Source organism: Miniopterus schreibersii (genome assembly GCF_964146895.1).
Source record: "Miniopterus schreibersii genome assembly, chromosome: 20".
NCBI lineage: Eukaryota > Metazoa > Chordata > Mammalia > Chiroptera > Miniopteridae > Miniopterus > Miniopterus schreibersii.
Genome location: NC_138122.1, coordinates 1,060,039 through 1,087,772, shown reverse-complemented (window position 1 = coordinate 1,087,772; position 27,734 = coordinate 1,060,039). Strand labels below are relative to the sequence as shown.

At 40.5% G+C, this 27,734-nt stretch overlaps 1 protein-coding gene across 2 annotated transcripts; it reads right to left on the bottom strand.

Annotated features, from left to right (window-relative positions):
• Positions 1 to 4,127: 4,127 nt before the first annotated feature.
• Positions 4,128 to 27,125, bottom strand: SC5D (sterol-C5-desaturase). 2 transcript variants are annotated; one of them, XM_081123370.1, is made up of 5 exons: positions 26,978 to 27,125; positions 12,798 to 13,015; positions 11,930 to 12,062; positions 10,304 to 10,404; positions 4,128 to 8,807 (listed from the first exon to the last, which is right to left on the bottom strand). In XM_081123370.1, exons 1-5 carry the CDS (start codon positions 27,108 to 27,110, stop codon positions 8,352 to 8,354), a joined length of 1,041 nt encoding a protein of 346 aa, XP_080979496.1. In that variant the 5' UTR covers positions 27,111 to 27,125; the 3' UTR covers positions 4,128 to 8,351. The 2 variants fall into 2 exon arrangements, with proteins under 2 accessions (XP_080979496.1, XP_080979497.1); XM_081123371.1 differs by having other exon boundaries at positions 27,037 to 27,083.
• Positions 27,126 to 27,734: the final 609 nt, after the last annotated feature.

The window sequence follows — 27,734 nt, the reverse complement described above, 5'->3', positions numbered from 1 at the left end:
GGCAAAGATTTCTCAGATGGGACATCAAATGCAATAATTATGAAAGACAAAAAGTGATTAATTAGTCTTAATCAAAATTAAATAATTAAAAAATATCAAAAACACAATTAAGGATTTGAAAAGGCAACCACAGATTGGATTAAACGTTCATATATTTGACAAAGTATTCCTTGTCAATATACAAAGAACTCTTAAAAATAATACAAAAAAAAATAACACAATTTGAAAAAATGGCGTAAAGACTAGAACAGATATTTCACGGAAGAAACACAAAACAGCCAAAATCAAGAGATAAGGTTTATTTTAACATCATTAGTCATAAAAAAAAAAATACAACTTAAGCCATACTTCAAAGCTACTAGAGTGGTTAAAAATAAAGACTGACAATACTATGTGTTCATGAGAATGTAGAGGAAACGGAAATTCTCACCATTGGTAGTGGGAATTTAAAACGGTATAACTTTGGAAGTTTTAGTTTCTTATAAAATTAAACATGTATCTATCCAGGACCTACCAATTCTACGAATAGGTATTTACCAAAGAGAAATTAAAATATATATCCATATAAAGACTTGTACACGTTTGTAGCAGCTTTATTCATAACCTCACACTAAAAATAACTCAAATATCCATCAACAGATACACAGATAAGGAAACTGACATACTACAATGGACTGCTACTCAGAAATAAAGAGGAACAAAGTATAGATATTTGCAGCATCACAAATGCATCTTAAAACATGGTAAGCTACAGAAACTAAATGCAAGAGTACGTATCATCTGATTCATCTGAAATTCTAGAATCGGCAAAATTAATCTCCAGTGACAAAATGTAGATCAGTGGTTACCTAAGGCTGGGGAGACACTGCAAAGGAAGATAAAAATCTTTTTCTGGTGAAGACAATGTCCTCTATCTTGATTGGGGTGGTGGTTACATGGTGCACAAATATGTAAAAATTCATTGTACAGTTAAAATGGGTACATTTAATGTAAATTATACTCCCCCCCATTAAGTTGATTAAAAGAAAAAATCCAATGAAGGCACAGACAAAAGTCACTACAACAATTGCTGTTAAGTAATGAAATGTGCACTTTCTAGATTCCTATTTGTTTGGTAGCACATGTCAAGGGGCCAAGTTTTCACTGAGTAAATGGCATGATTAGTAAAATTATAATCTTGGAGGAAGGCATACCAAAATGACGAGAAGTCAATAAAAGTCTATCGTATAGATACTTGAACGTTGAGTGACTAAGTTTTGATATCATTATGCTACTTTGTGTTTAAGTGTATTTAAGTATGGGTATATTAATGTATGAGTTGTCAAGGAGGCTGAAAAAATCTGTTGAGTGTACAAGTCTGCCTTTGTGGGGGACGAAACAAATACATTAAATCTATCAAATTTTAAGTAAATGTAATTAATCAAATCTATAAATGATGTTAAATGTTTAGGAGCATTGGATCGTTCAGTTTTGCAACCAGTATCCCTCCAGCTTCTCAGTCACCACACCTGGGCGCAGGGGCCAGCCCTTACTCTTACCTTGTCCTCTCAATTGCTGATTCAGTCCTGCTTTTTCTAACCTGCTGTTGACTCCTTCTCTCGTATTCTTCATTTCAGATATTGTACTCTTCATTTCTGACTGGTTCTGTTACATGGTTTCTGCCCTTTTTAATGCTTACTCTCTGTTTAAGTTCTCAGTGAGATTACCCGTTTTTCCCTTAAGGTCCCTGAGCATCCTTATAAACATTGCTTCAAACTCTGCAGCTGGTACTTCGGTTGCTTCAATTTCATTTAATTTTTTTTCTTGGGATTTCTATTGTTCTCTCATTTGAAGACTATTTCTTTGTCTCCCCATTTTGGCTGCTTTTTGTGTTTGTCTCTGTGTATTAGATAGATCTGCTATGACCCCCAAGCTTGTTATGAGGGCTTTCTGATGTAGGTTCCTTGTGGGTCTCAGGGGTGCAATCTTCTAAATCACGTGAGCTAGGTGCTCCAGAAAGGACTCTTGTGTGGGTTATGTGCCCTCTTGTAGTCTTGAGTGCTGTTAGCTCCTTGGTGGGTAGTTAACCTCAGACTGGCTGACTATATGGACAGACCTCGTTCACCATGTAGGAGTCACTGTTCAAGGGCTGGTCCCTGAGTCGTCACTGTTCCTGGCAGGGTCTAGTGTCTGCCAGCGTCCCACACTTGTCTATGCCATTTGTGTGGCTAGTTGTGTTTATCTCTGGTGTGGTTTGAAGCCCAGCACCAGTTGTGTTGGTTTTGGACCCCTTGGCCAGGGCTCCAGTGCAGGTCGATGTCAGATGTTGTGTGTAACCAGCCTTGGGCTCCCCATCTGGAGCTACCACACTATTCATTGTTTGTGGCTGTCTACAGGCAGTGTACAGTGATCAGCTTCCTGAAGCTCTGAGTTGGGGGCAGATTATTAAAAGTCGAAGGCTCCCTAAGGTCGGCAAACTCCTGTCAGCTACTCCATGCCCGAGGCTGCCCAGACTTCCTCCAGAGTCTTACGAAGGCTATAGAGTGGGCCCAGGCTGGTAGTGCCCCACTGACCCTCCCACACAGTTCAAGCTCTGTAGGGCGGGACAGCTGGGTTGGGAATACAGGATTAGTGGGTCCCCAACTTGGGGGCAGTGTGGTCAGGCACTCAACGGGGAGATTGTGGCCCCTATTCCAGAGGCATTCAAACTCACTCTCTCCTAGAGTGTCCAACTCTAGCCCCCTCAGGAGGAGCACACCACAGGTTCAGGTTGGGTGCAGTCAGCTGTCCCAACTGCAGAAGCAAGATCGGCAGGATGAGGTCACTGGGACTTGGACAAACAGATCAAGAAAGCCCTTCATTGGGGGTGGGCCCCAAAGCCCTTCATTGGGGGTGGTACCGGGTGGGCCATGGGGCAGGTGCAAGTTGCACTCCTCCCCTCAGCTCTGTAGCCACGCCTGCTCGAGCCCTTAACTGGAGCCTCTGAGGGAGATGTACTCTGAATGAATGTCCCGCCTCTAAGTGGAGCCACCTTTCCCCCCTGCTGAACTGAGCCCATCAGGACAGGGTGAGCACAATTATAAAAACAGATCAAGGCAGTCTTCCATTGGGGGTGGTGCAGGTTAGCGGAGGGAAGCAAGTTGCAGGCCTCCCTTTAGCTCTGCAGCCACACTGCCAGAGACCCTGACAAGGGAGTCTTCCACTGGGAGTGGTGCCTGCTAAACCCATGGGGGGGGGGATACTTGACCCCATTCCAAAGCCATACAGTTCAATGACCATCCGAGAGTCTGCCTATAGTTCCTCCAGGAAAAGGGCACACCTCAGGTCCCTGTTGGGTGCGGCCAACAGTCCTTTCTGCCAGACTCGAGCTTGGCAGGGTGGTGCCACCATTATTTGGAGGACCTGGTTGGTGTACTCCCTACGCTGACGCTGTAAGAATAGGAGTGCCCAACCCTGGAAGATGGCACCAGAGGGCAGTGTGGGATGTCCAGGACCTCAGTAGCCGACCCTCCAGATCCCTCTCCAGAGCCACTCCATCCAGATCTTTTCTTCATGGCTTCCATATACCCTAAGTTGCCTTCCCTCTACCAGAGCTCCAGGTGAGTGCCCAAGAGCTCCCAAGTTGGCCCTTTAGGAGAAACCTGGGATTCTAGTAGACTCCCCCGTCTTTCCAGTGGACGAGTCCCCACTGATTTTCACTGCCAGACACTATGCAGGCTCCTCTTACCCGCCCTGGTGCTCTGGTTTGGGGGTTCCGGGGTTGAGACCCCACACTCCTCAGGGGGGACTTTTGCAGCCACGATATCCCTCCAGTTTCTCAGCCACCACACCAGGACGCAGGGGCCAGCCCTCTTCGCATCTCCTCCCTTCTTACCAGTCTCTGTGTAGCTTCTTCTATGAATCCTTGGGTATACTACTGTTTGGCTGTCCTTCAGTTGGTCATTCATGTTGACTAAAATTTAGTTGTAAATCCAGTTTAGCGCTGGGAGAAGGTGTATGTAGCTTCCACCTGCTCCGCAGCCATCTTAGAGCCTCTCTAGGCTTTCTCCTCCCTGCAACTGATTTCTACTCAGGGCATACCCTAGGCTTAAAAATAATCATTAAACCTAGAGACATTAAGCACAATTTACATGAATAAGAACCTCAAATCAAATTTGTTTTAAATTTATTTACTCTTATTAGGTGGGTAGTATTGTCATCAGTTTACAGGTGGAGAAACCAAGGTCATGCATTCTGCTAGTGGCAGAGCCAGGATTCAAAACTGTTTTAAGTCCAGAGCTTTTAGCTTCTACAATTCCTCTGATATGAATTACATTCCAGCTTAAGTTCTAGATTATCCTCCTAGGTTCGTAATTTCTTCATGTAAGCAATCAATAATTGTATCTTTTTTGTGTCCAGAGCACTATTTTATGTAACAACTCCACAGATTCATTCACCTCTCTAGTACTCATACTGCTGATTCATACATGGTCTGAATCCAGGTACTTGATGGGTTTTGTTTCCAGAGGAATGTATGCCTTTTGAGTAAGGAAATAAAAGGTGGCCTATTCCTGATGCAGGAACCATCTTTTTGAGTTCCCTTTAGCTCTCCTTGTGACTCCCCAAGGCACACAGCAAATGCCAGCTAGTGAATAAATGAGAAACAAATTGTTGGCTAAAAGGACAGCACTTAAGAGGCTGGGATTAAATATTTGCATCTAGTTCAGTGTTTGACAAAGGGATTACTAAATATTTACTGAAGAGAATGGCATTTCCGCCACTTTATTAATTCATTTGGCAAACTATTTATCGACCCTCATCCAGGTCTTGGGCATTCGGGAAGGACATATGGTTTGACACAGCCATGAGTCACACATGGTCTCTACTTTGAAGGAATTTAGGGTCTAGAATAAATAATACACATAACAATGATAGATGACAGAAAGCAGGAAATACTGACATAAGACTGCCTATCAAGTGTTTTGAATTTGAAGTTAGAAAAATAAAAAAGGAAGTTCTTTACACCGTAAGTTGGGTTGTTTCTTTGCACACCCTTTTTCACGCATTCCCTGGCAATTGACCTCAAGGTCTCAAACTTTTCTTCCATGAGTTAATCCCAATTATTAGTTCTGATTTGTCTCCCTCGTTTCCATCTCCCTCTCAGACATCATCTCTATATAATCAGCCTGCACTGTAATCTCCATGTATCAAACATGGAACTTGTAACTCTCTCCCAGTCTCACTGTGACTTCCTGAAATGGGAGGAAAAGCAGCATGATGCTGGGCTCTGAGAGGAGTCAGTCACAGCCTCGGGACACATGGACAGGGAGAGACGGACACAGGAGAGAGATGAGGAGCCAGTAAAGACTTCTGGGTTTTGTAATACCTCCATCCATTTTCCAATTTCTAACATAAACGTGCAAAATATAATCTTGATTTTCCGTTCCTGTCCTATAAGTATAAAAAGTTTCAAAGCCAAGGGAAAAAGTCTTTCCCTTGATAGTCCTGCAGAAGGGAATTTAGATCCTCCCTGCATTGACTATTCTGTGACTTCCTTTAATGGAGAATAGGAGAATGTGATGGTAGTGCACACAAAAAAATCTTAGGATTGAATGTAACAATGCTTTGTAAGACCAAACTTGAAGGAAAAGGGTGGGCCATGGCAGGCGGAACGCTATCCCATACATCAGAAAAGGTGGTGGGCTCGATTCCTAGTCAGGGCACATATAGGTTCCAGGTTCGATCCCCATTTGGGGCGCATGCAGAAGGCAGCTTTCTCTCACATCAAAGTCTCTCTCTCTCTCTCTCTCTCTCTCTCTATCAGTAAAAGCATACCTTTGAGGATTAAAAGAAAAGAAAAAGGGTGGGAGGGCACAGGCTAGTCTGATTGCCTTCGAGGAAGCTTCCCTCTCTCCATAAATTATGCCCTTTCTATTCTATTAGCTACACAGTAATAAGAACCTGAGGAAACTTGAACGCTCATAATTTAAGTTATGGAATTAAGGATGTGAAGACACTAGTGCGAGAATAGTGACATACTTTTGAGCAGTTATCGCTTCAATACTTTTAGTGGAACCCTCTAAACACAGGGCATAAATTATAGGGGTATGGCAAACTGGCTAACGTTCTCTGAATCTCTCCGTTAGATGGGCCACATGACTGAGTTCTGTCCAAAGGGAAATATACAGGGGATATGCATGATTTCCAGGCCTGACAAACTTTTTCCATGCATGCCGTTCCCTCTTCCCTTGTGCGCTCCTTCAACAAAGACTGCATGCAGACTGGAGAAAGGCGGCTTTCCAAGATGGAAGGAGACTGGGACTCAGAATAACTGTGAAAGGCTGCCCACTGACCAGCAACATCCATACCCAACTAACGAGAAAGAAATGACCTTGGAAAAGTTACACAGCTTGGTCCCAGTTTCCTCATGTCAAGTATTTATAACAGTGCCTGATCAAGAGTAAAAGCTCAATAGATATTAGCTCCCATTATTATTAGGAAACAAAATTTACTCTTACTTTCCTTCTTTTTCTTGGGCAAAGTGGAGTACTGTGGGGTGGGATAGCTAGGGAAGAGCACTCAGATGCATTTACCAGTTAAAACAATGATCCGTACAGGGGCATATTTAATCTAAACATTGTGAGAGCAACTCAAAGAGAAAAAAAATTCATCTGGATCTCAAGCATTAAATGTTATGACTAGTCTCATAAAATTGAGTGCTAAAACACTCAAATCTAATAACAATGTGAAACATAAAAAGACTTGAGATTCTTTCTCCCCCTGACAATGAGAACTTGGGGACACTGTAAAACAGTTTTGACAATCCACATCATTTCTGTGGTTTCAAATTAATATAAAACTTGTACAAAGAATACTCTATGCTGTTACAATATTTGTGATACAGCTTAATGATAATTACAATAAACTATCAATTTTAAATAGCTTCTAGAACGCCTTTGCAAACCATGTTTCTCCATATATTTATTACAATACACAACATTTATGAAAGTATTAGTTAAATCTTTGCAGAGGAAGTGGGAAAAAGTGAGGGGAGGAGAGGGAGAATAGTTATTTCAAAACTAATCTTTGTATTAGGCCTAAATGTTTGACAATTATTCCTGATTATAGAACATTATAGGTTTGTAATGTTGAAACATTAGCAGTGCAGTGAATCCAGCCAAAATGAATAGTTCCACTGGATATTTGATTTTGTAAAATTAATTCAGCATGACCAATGCCATTCATATTTCAAAACTGAACCAATTTGTCTTTGTGATTTTTGACATATAGTTTCTGGGTTGTATTAGAAATTTAAAAATTCTGACTGAAGATCATATGAAAAATGCCCTATTTTATTACTGATGGTTATTTTCTTTAAATGTTGAATAGCCACTGTGGTGCAATTTTCATAAAAGGACTACTTTACATTTTCTTCAAAACACATTGAACAATAAAGAAGTGCAGGGCACCAACTCAATTTAAAAATCAGTAGTTCAAATATATTATTTGGGCTTCTAACTACAGTAGTTTATTAGCTGTTGTTATGCTGCGCCTAATTTATCAATTAAACTTTACCATAGCTATGTGTGTATAGAAAAAAATATAGTATATATCACATACATGGTTTGGAAATATCTGCCGTGTTATGCACCCACTGGGGGCCTTGGAATGTATCCCTATGAATAAGGGGGGAATACTGCATATTCAGATTCACATACTTTTATACTTATTAAATAATAGTTTGGAATAATAACCATCAAAATAATCCTAGATCTGGATTAAATCATGGTAGTATCAGTTATTTTTTTAAATTCCAATTTATTTATTCACCTCTAGTGAATAAGCTTCCTATGTGTAGGAAGCGATAATGTAATTACATTGCTATTAATTAGATCATCTACAAAGCCTCTGATATGTTCTATCAGTATATTTTTCAACACTGATGTCTGCACTTGAACAAATCATACCAAAAGCAAAGATGTAACCATTCTTGACACAAGCAGTCATTTCTATAACAGTGTTTCTCTGTGATGGTGCTATCTTGGTGTCATCAAGCACAATGGATTTTTCTTAATGAATATAATAAAGGCAGAAAGACATAACCTAGTCCCCTCAGTAACTGATTTTCCACCTCTTAAAAATGGTTGTTGAGGCTACCTATAGAAATTACAGCTCTGCTGGGCAGAAAGACATAGCTGTCCCTGAGACCAGCATCTAGTATTTTAAGCATGAGGTTAAAATCATGGTGCTCACAGCATCTTCCCTTGATTTACATTATGACATCCCTCAGCAGTACCACAATGCTGATTTTCAAATGATACCATTTACTTGCTACGTCTCTTGGCTGTATATAGATTTTTCTTATTAAAAATATTTAATAATTGGGCAATAATCTACTCAGTCTTTGTAAACTCTCCAATGAATAATTTTTCATTTTTGCAACCACTCCCTGCATGGCTGTTGCTCTTTTCTTCAGTCATCTTCTTCACATAACTAAGTGGCCCCTTCCCTTCGAAGGAGGACGGATTTTTGAATGAGCCTCCGATTCTATCCCACAATGTGAAATACTGTCCATAGTTATAGTCGAAGAACATGTGGTGGTCTGTATGATGAGCTGAGCCATTAATAAATGGCCGTAAGATTTGGGGGACACGAAAATCACCATCATGAATGGAAATCGTCCAGATATTGACTAAGATGTACAAACCTAAATAAACCACCTTGTGTAATGGAAAGATAAAAGGATATATGTGGTAAGGTAGACTTTGAAGGAAGCCATCCACAGGGTGAAAAGCATGACTGGCAAATGGAGTAGGAATCTTCCAGATATGATGAGGCTTATGTATGCGCTATAGAAGAAAAGAACACCATTAGCACCACAAACTTTACCAAGTGTAACATTCAACTTAGCTTTTCATACTTATGTTGTGGAAATGACTTAAAAATCCCTTTGAAATTAGCAAAATCACTTTATAAAATACCCTCCTTCTTTACCCCCAAACAGTAAAATTTTAGCACAAACACTCCAGACTCATAAAAAATACAAACAGCCCTGGCTGGTGTGGTTCACTGGTTAGAGCCTTAGCCTATGCACCAAAAGGTCGCAGATTCAATTTACAGTTAAGGGCATGTACCTGGGTTTCGGATTCACTCCCAGCCCTGGTCAGGGTGTGTGCAGGAGGCAGCCAGTCAATGTGTCTCTCTCACATCGTTGATTCTCTCTCCTTCCTCTCCCTCCCTTACACTCTCTCTAAAAACGCAATGGAAAAAATATCCTTGGAAGGATTAATAACAAAATAATACAAACAAAATATACCTGGTATTTGTCATCATTATGGTTACTTAGGTATTTAATATAGTTAGAGGAAATTCTTGGAAATAGAGAACTGAATTTAGAATCACAAACTGCTGAAATGTACACTATTTTCTTTTCTTTTACCACCCAGCTTGCCCTACATCACACTCCAGGGCACCACACACTGCATTTCCCACCAAAGCCACAGTGACCCTAACCATGGCTTTTCTCCCGATACCCTAGCCACGTTCTGTGTCCAAGATTACGATATATTAAGTCTGGAGTGGGAGCCAGAAATCAGTTTTTAATAAGGACCCAGGCGGTTCTGATCCAGGCAGTCTGGGGACCAGTCTTTGAATTACTGTCATATTAAGGGTAAACTCTTTGCAACACTTGCTGTAGGATTTTAGTTAGAATGAGGTATGTGGAAATCACAATGGAGTCAATAAAATTCCACTCTCCTCACTGTGTATCAGCTGGTGTACAGCTCCGGGCACCATGCGGCACAGCTGAGTGGAAGTGCCGACGGGGAGCCCGCCGCTCTGTCCCCCCACCAGCCGACCCGCTGGGCCGGGCCAAGCCTGAAGGACGCCAGGCTGGGCTAAAAGCATCAGCGGGACTGACCCAGGGGAGAAACTCAAATTATTCCTGAAGTTTTACACAAGGATCCTGAGTGGTGGGCGTCACTGAGTAAAACAGTAAATCTGGTCAGGTGTAGAATGTTTTTCACAAGCCACGTCAAATTACTGAACTCAGGTATATTTCTATGTGGTTATTCTACCCTTTGACAAGATTTTTAAAAATTAAACTTATTGGGGTGACATTGGTGAACAAGGTCATATAGGTTTCAAATGTACGTTTCTATGATACGTGATCTGTACAATGCACTGTGTGTCCATCACCCACAGTCAAGTCTTCTTCTGTTCATCCTTTATTACCTCCATTCCCCTTCCCTCCGGGAACCACCAGACTGCTGTCTGTGTCTATGAGTTTCAGTTTTATATAGATTCATATATAATATTGTTTTCTTTTCCATAAACACAACTCTACCTTATATACAAGTCTGTGATGAAGGCCTCTGTGAATCCAGTAGATGAGCATGTCCGTGAAAAAGAGGAAGGACAGGATACTAACGATGAGCTGAAACCAGCCTAGAAGACATAATAGTATACAGCAGAATCAAGATTCAGCTTCTTTGATTAGCCTTTATTTTTTACACATCTAAACGCAAAATATGATCCTAGAGTCAAATACTATGAACTATCTGTTTTGGCCAACTAAACACATTATAAAGTAATCTCCTTTGACTCTCTGGAATCTGCTCATTTCCTCATATAAAAATTTGGAAGTGTCCCACCTAAAATATTTCTTAATTATACTATTAAGCTATTTGTGAGATAAAAAATATATTCCTGAAGCACTGGTATTATTTAAATCTCTGAGAATAATTCTATTTAATAATTTTCCTTCATAAACATATCTTTATACATTATCTCCCTGCTTTGAATTTTATTTTCCACTAAATACCTTAAACTGAGCAACTATTCCATAACCTACCCCTTCTGATCTTTCCAACCTCATCTGTTCCTGTACTAACCAGGCTGGGTTACTCAATATCCTCCCAGCATCTTGAAAGTCTTACCTCTCTTTCCATGTATCTAGAATGCCCTTCCTCTGTTTATTTTTATTCATAATCCCATATACTTTTCAAAACCTAGTCATCATCTTAGTGTATGATTTTTGTTCCCTCCTTTAACTAACTAACCTCTTAGAAAGCAGGGGTGCTGGTTTCTACCACTTATTTGTTTAGAAACCTGGGCAAGTTACTGAAATTCTCTGTAAACTTAATTTACTCACCTATAAAGTGGCATAATAATAGAACCTACCTTACAGAACTGATGTAGAATAAAATGAACTAATATATGTGAAAAGCTTAAAACTGCAGCTGGTATTTATTAACACACAATAAATGTTAACTATTATTCTTACTTTATAATACTAGATACTAGAAATATATCTTGATGGAATAATTTCAAAATTTCACAGAAAGTTAGTTTAGTTACTGCAGGACTGTTTATAATAGACAAGACAGGAACAATCTAAAGGTCCAAAATTAGAGATCACTTAAATAAACTAAGGATATCTACAAAATGAGATACTATAACTAACATACTATATAATGCCAATGTTTATAGGCACAAAAATATGGGCATATATTGCTAACGGAAAAAAATGAGTTCAAACCAGTATGCATAGGAAAGTTTCATTTTTGTAATACAAGGCATAGAAAAGTGAGAGGACATATGTCAAAAGATTTATAGTTTCTAAGTAGAAAGATAATTGATATTTTGAAATCTGTACTTTCTGATTTTCCGTGAGTGTCATGTCCTATTTGAGTTATTTTTTTTGAAGGCTGAATTCAACACAGGTAACGGGAAGCAAATGCAAAGGCTTTTATGTCTGACCATGCCAATCTCCCTCTGGCACAATTTTATCTAAAACAAAGCCTTTAAAATTGATAAACTTAAATAAGTGCATACTATGTGACAAGACATAAATGCATAAAAGAATATGAAAGGATATTAAAAACTGAGCAATTTGTAATTATTTTAAAAGAGGCAGATTTGTTTCTTTAGAAACACCAGCCTGTGCCTGACATTCTTGATATTCACTCACCGTGGGGAAAGCCCCCTATGTCATCATATAACTTGCTGTAGCCTCTCAACTCCAGCAGGAACAAGGAGACTGTGGGAATGCTTATCCATGGCAGGGCCCAGACAGTAAACATGATCTCTCGATAGACTTGGTTCTGAAAATGACATTTCCAATACTTAAAACCACAAACTGTCTACTAAGCAAAACTAGCATAAAGTTATTTTGGTTGGATTTTTAGAATCTCTTTTATATGAACCAGCTTACTTCCAAAATGTTTCTATTACAATGCTAATATGCAGGAATAGGTATGTAAGAAAAAAATTCTTTTTGTATTGAGCAAAAACAATAAATATTTTAAATCCCCAAACTTATTCTCCTTCCAACAAAATCTGTATTCTAAATTTCTATTTATTAAATAATAACTTCTTTCATAATTAACTTCCATCCCTAATCCTCCCTTTTCCCCCAGTCCTTGCAGACTTGTATTTGAAAAATACAAATAACTGAAATAGAAGAATGACTGTAAACAAACCTAAAACTAAGTTTGGATCCTATAGCTAAAGAAAAATATACATAGTCAAAATTTATTTCAGTTGTAAGTCAAACATTAAAATAACTACACAAATGTGTGCATTTATTTATTCATCACTAGTAGCAAAGAAATTCTTGTCTATGTAACTAGCAAAATACCAGACTTTTAGTTAAAGAAAAAATCTGGATTCGTTATTTATTTAAATTAAGGAAGGAGAGGTGGGATTAGCCCTACCAAAAATATATAGCCCATTTGGGGCTGGTTTCAAAAACTTTTTGCATCCAAATAGCTCACAAACTCATCATATTGTTATTTTTACTAAAACAGTAGTTAAAAATAGATAAGAAAATCACTTACCTTTAAAAATTGTGGATGTTTCATTAATGAATGATCAAAGATAAAATAATAGCTTAGTGTTGCAAAGATGAAATAAAGGATATAAGCACCAAGATTTGTTACAATCAGGAGACTAATAGTTTGTCGAAAGAAGTCATCCTCTGGCCATGTGGCTGGATATATGTACGGTGTAAAAACATAATAATCTGCAGCACTGAGTACAAGATCCATTTTAGCACCTGAAGGATAAACACATGCAACAGTTATTTACCACACTGACATTTCTCAAAGCAGTATTTTCCAGAAAAACTATACATGATGTTTCTGCTTTAAGAAGCATGTGTAGTGTAAGTCTGCTCCTACCAGACTCCACTAAATGCCATCCTTAAAATTCGAAGGGAGCTTAAATATAATCTCTAGTCCAATCTCTTCATATTATACAAGGGAGCACCAAAGCTCTGTTAGAGAAACTGAGACTCAGACTTTTTTTCTCTAAGGTCTAGCTGACCCACGGCATAAGTATAGATCTGATTCCTCCTTAGTGTTCTCATCTACTGTGTCCTAGGGCAAGGCAGCAAGTAGTCAAGATGGGGAATGCAAAGCACTAGGTCCTCAGGCAAATGGTTTACTCTTTCAGTTACAAGTTTTAGCAGCCTCTCTCTACTAAAAAAATTATTTCAGGGATTTTTGCTTCAGTGCTGAAACTCAAAATTAATTTCCTAAAAGGTGTCTATGTGCCACCACAAGCATAGAAGTCAGGGACTATCTGTTCTTATGACACAAGGCCTCTCTCATTGACACAACAAAGGGAGATGTATTCTTAATGTTAAGGATCAGAATACATTTATTCCTCTCCCCACTAACGGTACTCTGGATCAGGGGCTAGGAAACTGGGGCCCACGGGCCAAACCCAGAGCCTGGTTCTGTAAAAACAGCAGCAGCAGCAACAAAAACAAAAGTTTATTGGAATACAGCCATGTCCAGATGTTTATATATTGTAGGGACGTTTCTCGAGACAGGGCTGAGTCACTGCAAGATACTTCTTATTAGGCTCTTTAAAGGCAAAGTTTGTCAACTCCTGGTCCAGAGGCTTAAACTTTTAAAAAACTTTAGTCAATTAAGCAAATAATTAAGTCTATTCTATACTGATAATCCTGTTACAGTTCAGCAACATTACGGTCAGCTTTTCTGAACTGACTACTGAATCTGGATCATTTTTGATCTGCTACCTCCTTTTTTTAAAAATCCTCACCCGAGGATATGTTCTTATTGGTTTCAGAGAGAGGAAGGGAGAGAGGGACATAATGAGAGAGAAAAACATCGATCGTGTGTCTCCCGTATGCCCCGACCAGGGATCCCACCCTCAACCTTTTGGTGGATGGTGGATGGGACAACTCTCCAACCAACCGAGCCACCTGGCCAGGGCTACACCCTCATTCTTTACTGCATAGTTTAGAGAGGAAAATGTGTCCAACATTGTAAATAATCTCTCATTTATAATTGAAACTTTTGAACAACAGCAACAAAAATCCAGTCTGGAAATTGTCTATACATATTAGGTTTCAGGTATTCAAATGGCCTTTATCTGCTATATATTGGGCCATATAAACAGCAATTTATGAAATAAAATGAAAACTTAAAAAAAAATCCTTTAAAATATTTAAGTACTTATTTAAAGACTATTTCCCCTATTAGGTTCCCCACAAGAATTTAGAAAGTCTTTTTAAAAATCATACATATATGAAGTTTAAAATGATCACTATAGAGATACAGAAAGCATTGCTTCCATACATATCTCTGTACACCACAATCGTCATCTCACTTCTAGCTCTCTGGGTAACCATATTTATTAGTTTCCCATGAATCTTTATTTTTAAATATAAGATCAAACTACAAATTTTTATTTCCCTCCTTCTTTACAAAGAGTGACATATACACTGTCACACAGTCTTTTCTCTTAAAAATGTATTTTGAAACTCTCTCCATCATATGAAGAATACCTCCTTTTTGTTTTTAATTAAGCAGGCTTATTGAAATACAGTTTGCATACTCTAAAATTCACTGTACTAGAGAAAGATTAAAAGTTTTCAGCATATTCCTGGTTGTGCAATCATCACCACTATCCATTTTCAGAACACTTTCATCCCCCCCCAAAGAAACCTCATTCTCCATACTGTGGAGCTTCTTGGATGTGAAAATTAATGTTCGCCATTCAATGTAGGGAGTTTTGGGCCACCATTTCTTAAAATAACCATTTTACTATCTTTCTCTCTCTTCTCTTTTGGGACTCCCATTATGCTTGTGTTGATATTCTTGATGTATCCTCCAAGTCTCTGAGGCTCTGTTATTTTTTCTTCATTCTTCATTTCTGTTCCTCACATTGGATAAATCTCAACTGACCTATCTTCAAGTTATTTGATTCTTTGTTCTCTTGGCTCAAATCTGATGTTAAGTCTGATGGTTCATTTTAAACTTCAGTTATATTTTCAACTCAAAAATTTTTATTTGGTTCTTTTCTTTAAAAAAATAAATTCTATCTCTTTATTGACAGTTTCTATTTAGTGGGATATTGTTCTCATACTTTGAATTATTTAGATGGTGTTCTTTAAACATATGTACAGTAGCCAATTTAAAAAATTTACCTTTAATGTTCAAAGTATTATATATGTCCCCTTTCCCCCCCCATTTGACCCCTCCACCCCTCTCCACCCCCCTGACCCAGGCCAACAGCACTATTGTCTTTGTCCATGGGTTATGCATATATGCATAAGTTCTTTGGTTAATCTTTTCCTGTCTCACCCCCCCTTTCCCTCTGAGGTTTGTCAGTCTGTTCCATGCTGCTATGTCTCTGGATCTATTTTGTCAGTTTATTTTGTTCATTATATTCCACATATAACTGAGATCATGTGACGTTTGTCTTTCTCTTAGCATAATATTCTCCAGGTCCCTCCATGCTGTCTCAAAGGGTAAGAGATCCTCATTCTTTACAGTTGCATAGTGTTCCATGGTGTAAATGTCCCACAGCTTTTTTATCCACTCATCAACTGATGGGCACTTGGGCTGTTTCTAGGTCTTAGCTATTGTAAATAATGCTGCTATGAGCACAGGTGTGCATATATTCTTTCTGATGAGTGTGTTGGGATTCTTAGGATATATTCCTAGAAGTGAGATCACTGGGCCAAATGGCAGCTCCATTTTTAATTTTTTGAGAAAACTCCACAGTTTTCCATAGTGGCTGCACCAGTCTGAATTCCCACTAGCAGTGTACCAGGGTTCCTTTCTCTCTACATCCCTGCCAGCACTTGTTTGTTGATTTACTGATGGAGCCATCCTGGCAGCATCAAAATGAAAGGGGAACCCACTGTATGGGAGAACATATTTGCCAATGATACATCTGATAAAGGGTTAATTTCCACAATATATAAAGCACTCATACAACTCAACATCAGGAAGACAAACAATCCAATTAAAAAATGGGCAGAGGACCTGAATAGACATTTCTCGAAAGAGAACATACAGATGGACAAATGAAAAAATCCTCAACATTACTAATCATCAAGGGATGCAAATTAAAATGACAATGATGTAGTACCTCACACCTACCAGAATGGCTATAGCAGCCAATTATAAAATCTTTTCCCGTAAATCTGGGCTTTCTTAGAGATAGTTTCAACCGACTGTGTGTGTGTACAGACCATACTTACTTGCTCCTTTGTGTGTCTCATAACGTTTTGTGGAAAATGGAATTTTTAAAATATCATAATATGGCAGTTCTGGAAATCAGATTCCCCATGGGCCTCCCTTGGGGTTTTGTGTTGCTGTTGTTTATTTAAGTCACTTTCCCAGACTGCTTGTATATCACCTGTATTTTTCATTGTGTGCAGCAACTGAAGTCTCTGCTAACTATGAATGGACAGATTTCCTTAAATGCCTTAAAAACCAGTATGTCTCCCAGGCTTTGTGAGGTGCTGTGTGTTGGGGCCATGCTTTCAATTCTTCCTTGGGCAGTTTACAGCTCTTACTTAGCCTTCACTTCCTGCTTGACAGACCTGCAAGGTCAGCTAGAAGTGAGAGACTAGGGCCTTCTATCATTTTTCTTGGGTACGTGCACAACCCTTCTCATGGAAATCATTCTAGATTCCCAATAAAATATCAGAGTTTTGCAAAGCCTCCTATGGACATTCCTCAGTGTTTCCTTTTAAGTTTTTTGGTTTGGCTCTTGTTAGTGCCAACTGTCAAAACTGTCTCCTAGAACTATGATATTAAACAATCACCACTGATTATCTTGACAAAAGCCCTGGGGACAGGATTATTCACACCAAGCCAATTCTAATTCAGGTCAAATAAAGACAAACCTTGACAATAAAGGTTTTCAGAGAACTGCCAGAGAGGTGAAATGATGAAAATTCTCTGGGATGGGGCTTTTTGGGGAGCTGCAAACCTGTTCTGTTCCTTGCCCGGTTGCTAGGCTGCAAGGCTGTTTTCAAGGCTATCAGGAAGTTGGGGAAAGGGGGTGGAAACAAGGAAAGCTAAAATGCTTCAAAGCCTTCTGTTCTTACTGTGTTTCAGCCACTTTTCTGGAATAAGCCTTCCTAGCATTATTGTAAATCTCTAATTTCTAGAGTTCTACAAAAGTTGACCTTGACAATTTTTGTATTTTGTTGCTTTTATAAACAGATCTTCAGAGGTTTTTACTCTATTAGTCTGGACACCGCCAGCTCCTCCTTTTCTATAGTACAGGTCTACCATTTTTTTCACAAAACATTTGGTTCAGATGTATTTGTAATTCAGAATTTCTAGATTTTTCAAAGGTCAAAACATATCCCTAGTAGTAAACACAAACATTTGTTTAGAAAAATGTATGAATAGTCACATCAAATGGATATACACTGTAAACAATATTAGTTTATATGTATGGTAATAATTTATGTAGTAATTATATATGTAGTAATTAATAAAAATAGAATTGGTATAGACTAAAACACTACTTTATTCTATTTTTAAAGAAAAATATTCAGTAAACTTTCAAATACATACTAAAGTTAAATAACTATACATGTATGTGTTATATGTTTAATACATTTTCATTAAATCTGGTTGCTTGAGGATCTTATAGAGAAGGGTCCATGAGGTTGGAATTAGACACTGATGGGCCAGGATCAGGATCTCAAGTGATAAAGCAATGCTACCCAAGATGGCGTTTTGAAAATATTTCTACCAATGTCACCTGCCTTATTAGCATGTTTCTGCTTAAACCATTGCTGTTTGCCTACCATAATGCCTTCAGCAATTTTTCCATTTGTATTCACAATGTAGCCATTGCTGTCACCATCATTATCATAGTCATGACTAGCTTCATTCTTGTGTTGAACAATCTTTCAGTAGCTTCCTAACCACCCAAGAAATGAGTAACAGAAGCACCATGATCAATGTCCAGCATTTCTTCAATGTGAGATTCTCCTGACTTATTTATGGTATTGGCTGCTAAAATACATGGCATACTTAATGAAGTCAGGTATCATCTTCTTATTGGTGATATAAAATGTTGCAAAATCTTTATCTGCAGGTTAATTTACAAACCTCACTGTCAGCTACAATGTTGAGCATTTACTAATGCTGACTTATCAACATCATTTCAAACATTTGCAATTTCTGCAAACAAGATCTTTATGACTGAATTTTTTCTCATCTTCTAGAATTATTTTCCTTTTTATTAAATGTATTAGGGTAACACTGGTTAACAAAATTGTGCAGGTTTCAGGTGCACAATTCCACAACACATCATCTGTACAATTCATTGTGTTCACTACACCCAGTCAAGTCTCATCCATTACCATTTATCCCCTCTATACCCTCCTCCACACCCCTACAACCACCACACTGTCGCCCATGTCCATGAGTTCTCTTTTTTTTTTTTTGCTCAACCCGTCCACCCCCACCCCACCAGCTGTCAGCCTGCTCTGAGTCTGTCTCTATTTTGTTTATTAGTCCATTAGATTCCACATGAGAGTGACGTCATATGGTATTTGACTTTCTCTGCCTGGCTTATTTCACTTAGCATAATGTTCTCAAGGTCCATCCAGGCTGTCACAAAGGGTAAAATTTCCTTATTTTTTACAGCCGACTAGTATTCTATTGTGTAAATGTACCACAGCTTTTTTTTTTTTTTAATCCACTCATCTACTGATGGGCATTTACGCTGCTTCCAAATCTTTGCTATTGTAAATAATGCTGCAACGAACATAGGGATGCATATATTCTTTCAAATTAGTGTTTCGGGTTTCTCTGGATAAATTCCCAGAAGTGAAATTGCTGGGTCATAGGGAGTTTGTTTTTTTTAAATTGAATTTATTAGGGCGACACTGGTTCAGAAAACCACACAGGTTTCAAGTGTACGACTTAATAAAACATCACCTGCACAGTGCTTCGTGTGCCCATGGACCCAGCAAAGTCTCTTTCCGTCCCCATTTTCCCCACCTTTGTCCACTTCCGCCTACCCCACCCAGCTTTCCCTCTGCTTATCGCCACACTGTTGTCTGTGTCTATGTGTTATGTACATATGTTTTTTGGCTAATTTGTAGGTCTCTGTTAACTACTGCAAGTAGTACAAACACTTGCGTTTCCCAGAGTGTAACATACCTTGGTATAAAGGCTATACTTCACTCATAGTGCATGGAAAGTAAATTCAAAAGACATTCTTTTAACAAAAAAGTTGAGGAAAATGCACTAAAGAGCTGTCTAGCAATAATTAAAAATCTTTGTCTTCCAGTCCAGCCTGCTAAGAGCTTGAACCCCCAGCATACGTATTACTGAATCAGCCTGAAGATTTCTGCATAAAGATGCTTAGGTATTTCCTGAGACTCATTCAAACACTTTAAATGGTGGCTTTTTCTAGTCATTGCCAACTTTATCTTCTATGTGTTGGAGGCGCTGGTGTTTCTCCTACAGTCTAAAGTTTTTTAGGATTGTGAAACAAATACAGAACTACTTCATCACCATCGCAAATTTATTCAGCACTCAGGCTTCCATCAGAAATTATCTTAGCAAATTCACCAAGGTCATGTTTAGCTACTTCATGACCAGCAGAGTAATAGTCACCAGACTTTCAGGTATTTTTCACCACACTGCTTCCTTATGACTCTTCCTCCTTAATACTGTTAGTGGAAGTAGCTAGATGTTATTAACGAAAGGGAGTGAAGGGAATCAGAAATTAAGCCTAACAGACCAGGAGCTGCCTCGGACAATCTGCCTGCTTGCTTCACCAGGAAGCTGCAGCTGCACCCCCAGGGAACCAGTGTGCTCCCCGTGGGTCACGGGCGCTGACAGAGCCACAAGGGGAGGCGAGCACAAGCGCAGGAGTTGCGATGGCGACCCTGGCGGGGGAAAAGGAAGACTGGCTCAACGACTCGGATCCCTGGAGGCCGTAGGAAATGGGCTGGTTAGCGGGGACCATGAAAGATGGGGAAGTTGACTGGTTAGCTTCAAGAAGTGCCTGGTCCTTCCCAAGCCCAAGACAACAGAGCCAGCCCAACCGCAAAGGCAACACGGGCTCCCCCGCTCCAGCGGAGGTGGGGCACCAGCGTGCTTCTGGGCCAGATGAAGAACAGGCTCAACTTTCCTCACAGCTGGACGGAAATAACCCCGGGGCAGCCCTTTGCTTTTACTTCAATAAACCTTATCACTTACTCTCCCCATGTGGTCTCCCAGAATGCTTTCCTCGCGACCCCATGAAAAGACCCATTTCCACCAGCAACACGAGCACTCATCTTCAGTAGCAGTTCTTTACAATACATTCTAGCCTATGTCATGATCAACAAACAAAGCAATCAGTGGCATTTATTTACCTCCTTATTGTCAATTCCACTTAATCAAAACCTAGTTAGGACCTTCCTTTTGTAACTGGTGCAATGGCCCCCTATTTATCATCCGTTCCCAGTTCTCACTGCTGGTGTAAAACCTCAGCAACCTGTCCTCCTAGGCTGTAGTCACATGTTCTCTAGTGCCATGCTTCACGGACACACCAAGCACACTCTCTTTAATAGCTCCATGTCTGTGCTATTACTCATCACAGGTGTTTCCTTTCACTCTGTCATTCACAGGGTTACCTTTAACTACATTTTATATTTTCACATGTAATTAAACCCAAACAAAACAGTATGAACAAAAAGTAGAGGAAGGATCTGGTAGGTGCACCAAGACACAATGGGTACCTCCATCAGCTGGAGTCAAGCTTTGCCATTAAATGAGTTTGAGCACCATTTTTTTCTTTTTTAATCTTCACCTGAGGATATGTTTTTATTGATTTTTTGAAAGAGGGGAAGGGAGAAAAAGAGAAACATCGATCAGTTCCTTCCTGTATGTGCCCCAACCAGGGATCTATAAACCTGTAACCTAGGCATGTGCTCTGGCCTGGACGTGAACTGGCCACCGTTTTGATATACAAGATGCTCCAACCAACTGAGCCACCCGGCCAGGGCTCAGAACAAAATTTTTTAAAAAAGAACTTTTGGTTTTCAGGACTTTCCAGACTTCGAAACTGTGGCTAAGGGACTGTGGGCCTATGTTCCTTTTTGTGATCTCACTGCTGTTTATGCAACCCACATATAGATATCTGGATAGAAACTAACCCTTTGCTATTACCAGTAATGCTACAATGACTAAACCTATATTGGTGAACTTCTACAAGCAGAAGAGCTAAGTCAAAGAGTAGCTGTCTTGGTACCTTAGTAACTATTGTTAAATTGCTCCTCATAGGGATTGTACTACTTTGCAAGTCCACAGTAAGGTGGGATAGCGCCTACTTCCCTACAACTTTAACAACAGAGAATATCATTAAACTTTTGGATATTCATCAATCTGATCGCAAAGAAATAATACCTTGCTTTATATTTATTTTACATTTATCTTATTGTGAGGTTGAACATAATTTTATCTATTTAGAGTAATTTATATTTTTTCTGTCAATTATCTGTTTTTGTTCATTGTCCATTTTCCCACGGGGTTTTTATTCTCTTAAAATCAAATTCTAAAAGCTCTTTACGTATTAGGTTATAGCCCTTTGTTTGAGATGAGTTGCACACATTTTTCTCACTTTGTCACTGAAAGAAAATTTTAATTAATACCAAGTGCCAGCCCGGCTGGGCGTGGCTCAGCAGTTGAGCACTGACCTAGGATCCAGGCAATCGGGTTCGATTCCTGGTCAGGGCACATGCCCGGGTTGTGGGCTCAATCAATGACTCATCACTGATGTTTCTATCTCTCTCCCTCTCCTTTCCTCTCCCTGAAATCAATAAAGATATATTAAAAAAAAACACACAAAGAACCAAGTGCCAGATATTGACATATATCCTTCACCATACATTGTTAATTCATTCAAATAACAATTAAGTATCAAATACTACACTAGGTAATGAGCATACAAAGATTAAAAACATATCATCTAAATCCATCTTGTAAGGCAAGTGGTTGCGGGCTCAGTTCCTAGTCAGGGGTGTGTGGGGGGCAGCCAATCAATGACAATTCTCTCTTTCTCTCTCCCTCTCCCTTCCTCTCTCTGAAATCATTAAAGATATATATATAAAGAATTTGGCTTTAAAAAAGGCAAATACAGAAATAATTACATTAATATGACAAGTGCTTTAATAAAGGTATATGTGTAAATACTGTGAAATCAGAAAAGACAACACAACTATCTCAGCTTACAGTGGAAAGCTTCATAATGAAAACATTTGATTTGAGCTTTCAAGGACATTACCATAAAGAAAAGGTTAGGGATAGGCATTTCAAATATCAACAAGTGCAAAGGCATGGAATGGTCATGGTACATTCATGGCTCGATGGCGTGGTTGGTGGGTGCCAAACAGGGTGATGGAATAGAGCAGAGGGAAAAAGTGTTCAAGAATGAAGCTGGTAAAAGGAAACTGGTGTTAGTGAAGGGAGCTGATGCCTGCTGAGGAATCTGGACGTCCATACACGATGGGGAGAAACTACATATTTGAGTATGAAGAGGTATAATCAGACCCATATTTCATAAAAGCCACTCCATTAGGAATATAGAGAATTGATAAGCAGCAGGGAGCCTAGTTTGGTTGTTCCGTGGTAGATTAACCCAGAGAAGATGAGAGAATAGATTTCTTCATCAGAGATTTAACAGGTAAAAAACCCAACAGTATTTGATAACTGATTAGACATGGGAATGTGTGTCAGACAGAAATCTAAGATGACTATGAGATTTTTATCTTGCCTGAGCGGGTGGTGGTGCTGTTATACTGTTGCATGGGTGTAGATGTAAACAAAGCTGACTCCATCCTTGTGTGGCCCTGATGTCTTTCTAGTTTACATAATCTGAACCCTGACCTAACTAGTCTCAGCCAGCACCAAAGCCTCCTAGTTAATGACTACCTGTGTCCTGTAAGCTTACACAATGTAGTCGTAAAGATTCTTGTCAGTAAAGGCCAGAATGGCATAGCAAATGAGATAAATATCAAACTAGGTGCTGGCATCAACTGTAAGCAATTATCCATTGTAAGACCAGGGGGAGGTGGGGCTCCTGGCTCGTAAGGCATTCTCTGTCTCTCTGTCTTGTCAGTCATTAGTAGTTCAGCTATACTACAAAACATTTACTGTAACAACTGTCTAGCAGCAGAGAATAATCTATACAGAGTGCTAGTTTGTCTGTCTGAGCCAACCAAATCTTCCTGTAAGTAAATTACCCTACAATAAATTGTTATAATTAAGAGTTGCTGGCTTCATTCTTCAGTCTTGATACACCTTTTTGTGAGGGTGGACACTGTACCTTCACTCCACCATCCGACACATGGAAACGGGGACTATTGGGAGAGCTAGTAGATTGGGTTCAGTAGGGATAGGGAGTGTGTGAGGCAATGAGGAGATCAGCTTAGGTGACCTCGGCTACTAGACATGAGCAATAGAAGACATGCAAATATGAATCTGAAGTTCAACAGTGATCCCAGTAGTTGAAGTTGAAGCCATAAGGAGTACAGACTGTCAAGGGAGACAGTGTAGCAGGGGAAGTATACTAAGTAATTAATTACCAGGAAATAGAAACACTAAAGAAGAACCTAACAATTGAAAAGGATATTGCTACCCCACTAAAGGCTGGTTAAGAGTTGACGGACTAACCTGCATGCTACCTACAATGGCACAGAGCCCCAATTCAATGTAGAACCTGAGATAGTACAATGCAGTCCAAAATAACTCAAACACTAACCAAGAATCTTCTTTATTCAGTATTTAATATCAGAAGTAAAAACTTTCACAAGATCTCAATCTTTAACTTTAAAAACTCTTTAATATTGCTTTTTTCTGAAGATCATGCTAATTGTATTTATTTGTGTATTCTCTGCATATAACTACTGTTACAGCAAACTCAATTTTGCAGACCTCAATTTAACAGATTTTGCATATAATGGACAAAATTTCTGGTCTGTATGCCATATGTGAAAATTAACAAACACCCTGTTAATTTTAAAATGCTTTTAACCAAGATTTGCTTATAATTAACAGGTTATTTTTTGTTATTAATTCACTGTTATTTTTAACAAATTTTAGTGAATAGACCATATGTTGGAAAAAACACTGTAGTAATTTCATCAATATAAATAAATATTACATATCTACAACTACAGTCTACAGATTTAAATGCGAAAGTCACTGCTTGTAAACAATGTTCAGGAATGATGAGCCCATGATCACACCGCACTGTGTGTGGTAACGGGTTCGTTGTCCTGTGCAGTGACTTTCTGCAGCGGTTTTAATGACTGCTGGCCAATGTTCCCAGTGGGTTAAGCTCCGCCCCTGCCTGTGCATTTGTTTACTTGCGGTGACTGGTGAATGCACGTGTTTACTAGACCTATTCAGTAAAAACTTAAAATTACAGTAACACATATAGAAAACTTTTCTGTGAAATCAAACTTTTCATACATACTTAATTTTATTTACATAAATGTGTCTACGTAAGTAGAAACAGGTAAACTAAGTAATTTGTCCATTTTTTAACATATGCATTCAGAAAACCTACTTTATTACATAAGGGGCTTCTGACTTTAACGGACACCCCCTCGCTTGAATTAGTTTGTTATATTGAGGTTTTACTGTACGGTAAACCAGTGCCTGGAAGGGAGGAAGAAATGTACCTCAGTCAATCTACAGGCAGTTTTCAGAATTTTGGTTTCAATTCATTCTATTTGTTGAATGTAGTAAGTAGGTATTTATGAATATACTGCTGTAATTTCTGACATCTAACATAAAATCTTTTGAAGTCAATAGCAGTATGATTGGAAAACTGGAACTCGATTTTGAAGTTTAGATTCAACCCACATCTATAAACTGGTGAGTTTTAGAGACTAAGAACATAGTTTTGGGGCATCATCTGATACATAGAAAGTAGTCAATTAATAGGAGCTGTTATTATTACTGTAATGGGATCCAAGGTGAGTCAAAACTACCTTAACCTAATGCAAAAAAGGGTGCCATTTGACTTTTCTTTGAAAAATAATAGCTAAACATTGGTAATAGAAATATCAATATTTGTTATATACTAGGTATTGTAAATATTAACTAATTGAACCCTTTGAAAAAACCCCAAGAGTTAGGTACTAATATATTCTTATTTTACAGATGAAGTTGGGCACAGAAAATTCAAAACTTGCCCAGGGCCATCGAGTAAATAAATGCTGGAGCTTGGATTAAAACACATGACGTTTGGTTGCAAAACCCACTGCCTTTAACCCAGTTCTACTGCTTCTTCCTCACTCTCAACTTTTTAGCTCTTTAATTTTTTAAATTATCAGTGACTCCACAGGTTCATATAATTTTGCATATAATTTTAAGGGGCTGAACTCAGGGGCTCCACAAACCTTAAGTTAAGACCCCTGCCAGAAATAGAAGCTTATAGTAAATATGACTTACCTTTGCAAAAACAAAGAAACCATTTCTTAAAACATAGTTATTAATAAAACGCAATTAGGCTTAGAATGGCTGAGTCTACAATTACCTTTTTGCTTTACCTTAAAAGTATAGTTAGCAGCTAACACAAAGTATTATTTAAAGCACTTTTTATGTATTCCTTTGCTTAATTCTTGTAACCCAAGATCTCATAACCACAGTGTTATTTAAAGCTCTGTTCATTACTCCATTGCTTAATTATTGCAACCCATTTCTTAATTCTGTAACCCCCATTTTACAGATGGGGAAACTAAGATCAGGAGTATTAAATAACTTGTTCAGCAACAACAGTAACAAGTACCGCTAGGATGCGTACTCCAGAGCTGCTCACTTAGCGACCAGGGTGTCACCCGGGCAAATGCAGCCCCGAGCATCCCAGGTCACACAACACGGACGCACGGAAAAGCGCTCTGAAGATCCGGCCCCGCACTAGTATCGGGGGCACTTACCACTGCAAAGTTAGGGGGCGAAAAGGAAGGTGATGGGAAGGCAGGGAAGGCACCGCGTCCTGACTGAAAACCCCACTACCACAGACTTTCCGCTTTGGAAACTATCTAGGAACCACCTCCAGACTTACACTCGGACACGGCGCTAGGAAGACGCGGCTTTCCCCCCGGGCGCTAGGCTGAGGGGCGCGGCCCTTCTCTCCTAAGCGTCCCGCCCCGCCCCAGTTTCCGTGCAGTAATGGGCTGGCACTGCCCTGCCAGTCAGCGGTCAGACGAAGGCTTGTTCTTTAGTCTAATTCCTTTGCCCCTTAAAAAACAAACGAAAAAACGTCCCCGATGGAAAGAGAGAAGCCCGTTCACAGTAAAGCCTCGGTGTTCCACGGGGAGGCGTCCCCTGGGTGCGGGGTCCGCAGCAGCCAACAAAGCACGCTCCACTTCCTCCACGCCCCCCGCGAGCGCTCTCCCCGCGTCCCGGCCGCCCGGCGCCCCGAACACCTGCCGCCGGGCAGCGCCCCGCCGGGGGTCTCGGCGCCGCGGCCCCCCCCGCGCGGCCCCCCCGCGCAGCCGCCGGCCCCCCCGCCGCAGCCCCCCCGCGCGGCCCCCCCGCGGCCGCCAGCCCCTCCGCGGGGAGCCAGAGGGCCCGCCCCGCCCCGCGCCCACGCTCCCCGGGCCGGGCCCGCGCCGCGCACCTAGCAGGCGTTCCACACACGTCCGCGGCGCGCGGGAAAGGGGGGGGCCAGCCGCCTCCCCCTCCTCCCCGCTCGCGTCTCGCGGGCCCGCCGCCCTTACCCGGAGAGGGTCCGCGCGGGACCAGCTGCGCAGGCTCTCGGGTGCCCCGGACCACGAACCTCCGGGCCGACGAACCTCCCGGCTGACGAACGGTGCCGCCCACAGGGCGGAGGCGGACCCCGGGGGGCGCCATCCAATCAGGCGCCGGAGCCATAAGCTGATATGACGGCGGGTGGCGCGACTGAGCCTCGCGCGTCCGGCGCCGTCACGTGGCCGCCGCGCCCGGCCGCGCGGCTCCGCCCCCTCGTCCCCGGCCTCCTAGCGGGCCCGAGCTCCGCGGCCGGCCCGTGGGAAGCAGGCGCGCGCCCGGGGGAGCGCCCCGGAGGTGCCGCGGTGCCCGAGGGCCCCGACGCGTTCCCCGGGGCGGGGCGGGGCGGGGCGGGGCGGCCGGGCGCCTGCGCTCCGGGAGGGAAAGTTAGCTGGGGTTGGAAAGGGAACGTCTGTGGTTTTCACACAGCTGGTGAATATGCGTGTTTTTGGGAAGTAGCCATTTCATTTTACGGAATTTTTATTCCCACCCCCAACAGCCTCTTCCTTCGGCAGCCGCGAGTTTCTTCTCTCTCTATGCGTCTGTTTCAGTTTTGTTTATTCATGTTTTGTTTTCTTTAGATCCTGCATATAAGTGAAATAACACAGTGTTTGTCTTTCTCCGTCTGAATTATTTAACACAGTACCCTCCAGGTCCATCCATGTTGCAAGTGGCAAAATTTCCTTTTTCGTGTATGAATAATATTCCATTCTATCTATTTATATCTTG